The sequence below is a fragment of the Nansenia antarctica genome (assembly GCF_963989245.1).
Source record: "Nansenia antarctica genome assembly, chromosome: 6".
Lineage (NCBI taxonomy): Eukaryota > Metazoa > Chordata > Actinopteri > Argentiniformes > Microstomatidae > Nansenia > Nansenia antarctica.
Window position 1 is genome coordinate 50,348,539 of NC_137676.1, and position 7,500 is coordinate 50,356,038.

A 7,500-nucleotide genomic window follows, 5' to 3' on the forward strand; every position below is an offset into this window, starting at 1 on the left:
TATTTTAACTACTGTGTCTTCTGCCTAAGGAACATCATTTTCTATCCCTTAAATATCCACCAGTATCACCTAGAGGTTATTGTTTATAATGAGAATGAGTCTCAAGGATTCTGTGTCCTTTTGTTTTAGATTTCTCATGAAATGAAGAAATGAATGTGTGTTTTTAGTCTTTCCCTCATATTCTCACTTGACCCTCTGGCTGTTCCTTTATTAGCATCTGGTCTGTGTGTGTGTGTGTGTGTGTGTGTGTGTGTGTGTGTGTCTGTGTGTGTGTGTGTGTGTCTGTGTGTGTCTGTGTGTGTGTGTGTGTGTGTGTGTGTGTGTGTGAGTGTGAGTGTGAGTGTATGTGTGTGTGTGTGTGGGGGTGTGTGTGGGGGTGTGTGTGGGGGGTGGGGGGGCGTGTGTCTGTGTGAGTGTGAGGTCAGAAGGGAGTCAGCTTCCTCATAATCCTGTAATCAAACCAGCTGTCACCCTTCCCATCCCCCTCTGTGTCAACATCCTTATTCTGCCTCCTTTCTCTTCTTCTCTTCTACTCGTTTCTCTCTCTCTCTGTCTCTCTCTGTCTCTCTCTCTCTCTCTCTCTCTCTCTCTCTGTCTCTCTCTCTCTCTGTCTCTCTCTCTCTCTCTCTCTCTCTCTCTCTCTCTCTCTCTCTCTATCAAGGACCCCAATTGAAATAAGCCAGTGGCTTTCTTGGGTTTTTATCCTGTTAGTTGACCTTGTATGTAATATGTACTTTCATGTACCTACTTCTGCAAATCTTCTAATAAAGTTTTCAATCAATCAAAAAAACTCTCTCTGTCTCTCTCTCTCTCTCTCCTCTGTCTTCACCCCACCAGCCTCATACCTCTCTCCCTACACTGCAGCCATCTTCTCCTGTGCCTGCAGTGTCTCTATCTCTGTGTCATTCCAAAATGAATAGTTATTGCTATTATGCTATTTAAGGTACAGATCTTATTACCGGAGGTTTTTAACGCATCTATTTAGTATCTTATGTATGAGTCACTGTGTTCTATTTCATCCTACTGTCCTTTCCTCATTGGTTTTTATAGAACTGATGTTCTCTGGTATCTGTAATTCAAAGGGAATGCCAACATGTAATTGTTCCTGTTTTTATTTGTATTATTCTTTTATTCCTGATATACAGTACAGTGTTAGAATAGAAGAATCACTGGAGGATACAAATCTATGCATAAAAGGACATTGTTGTAGTGGCTCGCCCCCGCACGGGTGTCTGTGTGTGTGTGTGTGTGTGTGTGTGAGTTTCTGTGTGTGTGTGTGTGTGTGTGTGTGTGTGTGTGTGTGCGTGCGTGTGTGTGCGCATGTCTCAGGGTATGTGTGTGTGTGTGTGTATGCATGTATGTCAGGGGAAGATTATGCATGTGTGAGACATGTGTGAGGCTCATGTGCACTTAATATATGTATCTCTTGAGATTAACCTTGTGACCTAACCTTCTCTCTACTCTCCCCCCACCTCCCCCTCTCTACGTTCCTTTCTCTCCTCTCCCTTTATTTCCCTCCTCTCTCCTTCTCTCCCTCTCCTCTTCCCCCCTCTCCTGTCTTCTCCCTCCCTCCCCTCCCCCGCCCCCCTCCCTCCCCTCCCCCATCTCTCCCCCCACCTCCCCCTCCTCTTCATTTACCCCCCCCTCCCCCTCTCCACCTCCCTCTCCCTACCTCCCCCTCTACGTCACTCACTCCTCTCCCTTTATCTTCTTCCCCCTCTCCGGTCTTCTCCCTTCCTCCCTCCCGTCTCCTCTCCCTGCCTCCCTCCCCCCACTTCCCCTCCCCCTCTACGTCGCTCTCTCCTCTCCCTTCATCTTTCTTCTCTCTCCCTCTCTCTCTCTCCCTCTCTCTCTCTCCCTCTATCTCCCTCCTCTCCCCCCCTTCCCCTCTCCCAGACGGGGTCCACAGTATCTCGGCCCAGTGCGTCCTGCGCGTCCTCATCATCACCGAGGACATGCTGGGCAGCAGCGTAACGGTGCGCCTGCAGAACATGTCCCAGGAGCGCTTCCTGTCCCCGCTGCTGGGCCACTTCCTGGAGGGCGTGTCGGCGGTGCTGTCCGTGCCCGTGGAGGACGTGTTCGTGTTCAACATCCAGCCGGATGGCGAGGTGCGGGGCATCCTCAACGTCAGCTTCTCTGCGGCCCTGCCAGGGGGACAGTTCTTCCCCTCTGAGACCCTGGAGGAGACCCTGTACCTGAACCGACCACGCCTCACCTCCCTGGCACAGATGGAGGTTAGTGTCAACCACTGTCTTAGCCTGCTAAGCCAAAGCCAAGGGACAGCAGCTCCACCTGAACCGACCATGCCGTCTTACCTCCCTGGCACACGTAGAAGTTAACGTGACCCACTGGGTTCAAAACCCAGGACTGGGTTAGCTTGCTGAGCTAAAGGGCTCAGGCAAGGCCTCAACCTCACTAGGGATTAGTTTGGGGAGCTGTGATGAGGAGAACATACAGACGTCAAACATGCGACAACATATGTGTGGACATACTGTTCTGCATTCAGGCATCCATGCACACGTCAGTGCACATGTTGGAGCACATGTGCATGGTTCCACAGGCACACGCCTGGACACACACACACACACACACACACAAACACACAAACATATGTGCATGTATCATGTAATCACAGTATAGGATTATTCACACACCCATGCTTACACACATTCACACACACTCACGTGCCCGCATACGCACACACACAAACCTATACACTGATGTGAAATGATCACTCTTGTACGTGTGTGTGTGTGTGTGTGTGTGTGTGTGTGCGGCTGCGTGCCTTCCAGGTGCTGCCTTTCGACGACAACGTGTGTCTGCGCGAGCCCTGCCAGAACTACATGAAGTGCATCTCGGTGCTGCGCTTCAACAGCTCCGCCCCCTTCATCTCGTCGCCCTCCATCTTGTTCCGGCCCATCCACCCCATCGCGGGCCTGAGGTGCCGCTGCCCGGCGGGCTTCACCGGGGACTACTGCGAGACGGAGATCAACCTGTGCTACTCCAACCCCTGCCTCAACGGAGGAGTGTGTGCCCGCAGGGAGGGAGGCTACACCTGCATATGCAGAGAGGACTACACAGGTATGGATGTAGCACACAGAACGAGGCGGGGGGGGGGGGGGGGGGGGGGGCAGGGGGGGGGGGGGGGGGGGGGTTTGGGGTACTGTTAGGGTTAGTAAGTAAGTAAGTAAGTAATGCTTTACTTATATAGCACCTTTCATACAATAAATGCAGCTCAAAGTGCTTTACAACAGGAATAAGAACATAAAGTGAATATAAAAACATATATAAAAACATATACATGCATAGAATGTATATAAAAGCAGGGGAAAACAGTAAAAAGAAAAGGTAAAGATCTAACTTTCCATATCCCTTTCATCTCCCTACCTTACACAGTCTTTCTGTACTTCCCACTGGCTTTCCACCAGCACCACAAACATCAGTTTTTGGAAAAGGTCTGTCTCAGTCTCTGTGTACGTTCTCAGTCTCTGTGGACGTTCTCAGTCTCTGTGTACGTTCTCAGTCTCTGTATACGTTCTCAGTCTCTGTGTACGTTCTCAGACGTTCAGTCTCTGTGTACGTTCTCAGTCTCTGTGTACGTTCTCAGTCTCTGTGTACGTTCTCAGTCTCTGTGTACGTTTCCAGTCTCTGTGTACGTTCTCAGTCTCTGCTAGACCTTGCACCAACAATCCAACTACTCAGTATCAACATTACAGTTTCTTTCTTTTGCACACCACTTTCTCAACTAGTCAGTCTGTGTACGTGAATATAAAAGCAGGGGTAAAAAGAAAAGGTAAAGAAAATACAATAAAAATAAATTTAAAAAAGGGCTAGTTGATAAAACATTTAAAGTGCAGTAGCTGGCAAATGAGCAGTAGGCAGGTGCAGATAAGCTAGTTGAAGGCTATATTGAAGAAGTGCGTTTTTAGCTTTCTTTTACAAATATTTAGTGAGCTGGCTTCCCTGATCTCTAAAGGTAATGTGTTCCAAAGCTTTGGGGCATAGTTGGCAAAGGCTGCGCTCCCGATCTTCTTCTGACTGTTGCTGGGAACCTCTAATAAACCTGCGATAGATGATCTTAGTGTTCTTGAGGGTACATAGTTGACAAGGGAATTAGCAATGTACTTTGGGCCTCGCCCAAACCAGATCTTATCCACCTAATTTTTCTGGTTTTCTGCTCGAAATGACATGCCCACAGTGAATATAGAATATCTCCACAATCACAAGGGCCTTCATAATGATATTGTTATCAAATGAAAGCTAACACCTGTGGGGTGGCTGTAGAAGTGTCAGAATCAAAATCTATGTTACTCTGTCAGAGCAAATAGAGCTAGAACATTATAAAACATCTCAAATTCAGTCTCCGCCTAAAAAAACAACAGCTTTTACAGTGAATATCACCTTGGAAACCTGATAACGAAGCCCAAATCATCTAGGAATCAGTACTCCAGGGTCTTATTAGTACTTGTGCCAAAGTCGATGCTAGTAATGTGAGCAAATGCAACTTTGTACCTGTTTTAGTACAGGTATGTTTAGGCGGACACCTATATGTTTAGGCCATTTGGAGATATTTTGGCACCATCTTTGACCTTTGACCTTTCTCATGTATCAGATTTCTTTTTTTTTCTTTTTTTTTTGGGGGGGGGGATTTTTTGGGGTTGGCCGACCAATGGTATGGAAATTCGGCGTTGAAACCGGACATGACACATTCTCCAGTTGGAGAAAACTGGATGTGACTTAGGCCGTGTTTACCGTCTCGGGAAAAAATGGTGGCATCGTATAGCATGCAAAGTTGTGAAAAAAATGTGATATCGATGAAGAGAATTGATCGAGGTAAACTCTTTATATCACTTCGGATCCCCATGGGGGTCCGTTGGCTCCTATGAGGTTACGGGCTTTGTATATAAGGAGGAGGACCTTAAAATCAACCCTACATGTTACTGGCAGCCAGTGCTAGGATCGGAGTAATGTGCTCTCTAGTTAGAAGTCGAGCTGCAGAGTTTTGAATGAGCAATGAGTCTTGCAGTAGTTGTTTTAGGAAGGCCAGTAAAAAAGTGTGTTACAGTAATCGAGCCGGCTTGAAACAAAGGCATGAATCAGTTTTTCAGCATCTTTTTGGTTTATAAGTGGTCTTACTTTAGCAATGTTTCTAAGGTGAAAGAATGATTTTTTTCGTCACCTTGTTAATATGGGACTTGAAGCTTAGGTCTGAGTCGAAAATAACACCTGTAGGGCCGGTTTCACAGACAAGGCTTAAGCCTAATCCTAGACTAAAAAACATCTTCAATGGAGATTTTACATTGAAAGTGTGATTTAGTCCAGGACTAGGCTTAAGCCTTGTCTCTGAAACCGGCCCTAGACTTCTAACCTCAGGTTTAATCCATGATGTCAGTTTCCCCAGATTATTAAGCAGCATATCCCTCTTTGCTTTAGGGCCGATCAGTAGGATTTCAGTTTTGTCCTCGTTTAGCTTCAAGAAGTTATTGCTCATCCATTTATTTATTGCTAGAAGACAGTTCGTAATGGAGTCTATAGTTGAAGTATCATTTGGTTCAGCAGAAATGTACAGTTGCGTGTCATCGGCATAGCTGTGGAAACATACGTTGTGCTCTCTAATGATGTCCCCGAGTGGTAACATGTATAGTGAGAATAGTAGTGGACCAAGGCAGCTCCCTTGTGCGACTCCAAAGTCGCTGTCATATTTCTCAGACACATGAACTCCAAGCTTGACATAGAACTTTCTCCCTGTAATGTATGTTCTGAACCAATTTAACACGCTGCCAGAAAGACCAACTAACTCTTCAAGACGATTGATTAGGATATCATGGTCGATCATATCGAACGCTGCACTTAGATCTAATAGGACGAGAATTGAGACCTAGGGTCTCTCTCTTTCTCTCTCTCTCTCTCTCTTTTTTTTTCTTCTCTCTCTCTCTTTTTTTTCCTCTTCTCTTCTCTCTTCTCTCTCTTCGATATGCGCGCTGCCTCACAATGTGTGTGTGTGTGTGTGTGTGTGTGTGTGTGTGTCAGTGTGAGTGTGTGGGTGTTTCATTCCATATGCTCATCTCGCTGCTCTCCTTCCTTTCGTCTCTCTTACTGTTTGTGACACTTTTCTTCCTGAGAACGAAGCACAGCTGTGGGTTTGTCTCTGCGAGGCGTGGTGGTTTATCCTCCGTCTCCGTCTCCCATCTCCTCCTCTCCTCCTCTCCTCCACTTCTATACAGTCTTACGGTGGAAAAGAAGAAGGATAGATTTCATGAATATGTTAGATCTATTTCATGTTCTCTTTCATTTCTCATCAATAAGAGCTAGCGGTGAAGAAGCACTTTTCTTTCATGACTTAGATGGAGCCTTAAGCGTTTTATAAACCCCTGCTAGAGAGAGAGAATGAGAGAGAAAGAGAAAAAGAAAGACAAGGAGAGAGAGAATGAGAGAGAGAGAGAGAGAGAGAGGGTGGTGTAAGGATAAAGAAATGTTGCAATATGGTGGACTCAAGGAAGTTAGAGACTTAAGGAGAGAGAGAGAGAGAGAGAGAGAGAGAGAGAGAGAGAGAGAGAGAGAGAGAGAGAGAGAGAGATGGTAAAGGAGGATCCGGGAATGAAGAAAGAGAAAACTAAAGATGAAAGGCATAAAGAGCGTGATAGCAGTGTGTGTGTGTTGGTAGTTATGCCTGTTTCGCTTCATCCCTAGGGGGAGGAGGAATGGAGAGAACAAATAGATATTTAGAATATTCTTCAATAGAAGGAAAGAGAATAAGACATATGGAAGAGGAGAGAGTGGGAGGGATGAGAAGGAGAGAGAGGGAGAGAGAGGCTGAGGAGGAGAGAGAGAGGGAGGGATAAGGAGGAGATAGAGAGGAAGAGAAGAGGAGAGAGAGAGAGGGATGAGGAGGACATGGAGAGGAGAGATAAGGAGGTGTTAGAGAGGGAGGGATGAGGATGTGAGAGGTGGAGGGAGGAGGAGAGAGGTGGAGGGATGAGGAGAAGAGAGAGGTGGAGGGTTGCGGAAAGGAGAGAGAGGGTGAGGAGATAAAGAGGGAGTGCTGGAAGAGAGAACGGGCTAAAGAAGAGAGAGAAAGTAACAGGGAGGGGGAGAGGGGACAAAAGGGAGCGAGAAAAAGTGAGATAGATGAAGAGGAAGAAGGGGCACTTGAGGCAGATAGAGAGGGAGCAAAATAAAGAGAGAGAGATAGAGAAGGAGAGCTAGAGAATAAGTGAGAGAAAGAGGGGTATGAGGAGGTACAGAAAGAGGAATGGCTTCTGGGGATGTATGGTGTGTGGGGGTGGAGGTAGAAGGGGGGAGGTAGGGGGGTGGTGGGAGAGGGGAGGTAGAGGAGGGGAGGGGGAGGGGGGAGGTAGGGGGGGTGGTGGAGGGGGGAGATAGGTTTCAGGAGCCGTAGGGGGGAACGATGGCTTTGATGAATAAAACATCCCGCGAATGAAGGGGTGTGAATGCATTAGCCAGAAAGAGATACAGAGAAAGTGAGGATGAGAGAAGGAT

The 7,500-nt window shown here is 46.9% G+C and overlaps 1 protein-coding gene across 1 annotated transcript in view; it reads left to right on the forward strand.

Annotated features, from left to right (window-relative positions):
• Window positions 1-7,500, forward strand: part of celsr3 (cadherin, EGF LAG seven-pass G-type receptor 3) — a gene marked incomplete at its 3' end in the record, with an annotated part of 317,293 nt that overhangs the window by 274,632 nt on the left and 35,161 nt on the right. Inside the window, exons 4-5 of the mRNA XM_080534612.1 lie at window positions 1,897-2,234; window positions 2,793-3,081. Of these exons, the coding sequence (XP_080390738.1) occupies window positions 1,897-2,234; window positions 2,793-3,081 (627 nt within the window). The remainder of the gene's footprint in view (window positions 1-1,896; window positions 2,235-2,792; window positions 3,082-7,500) is intronic.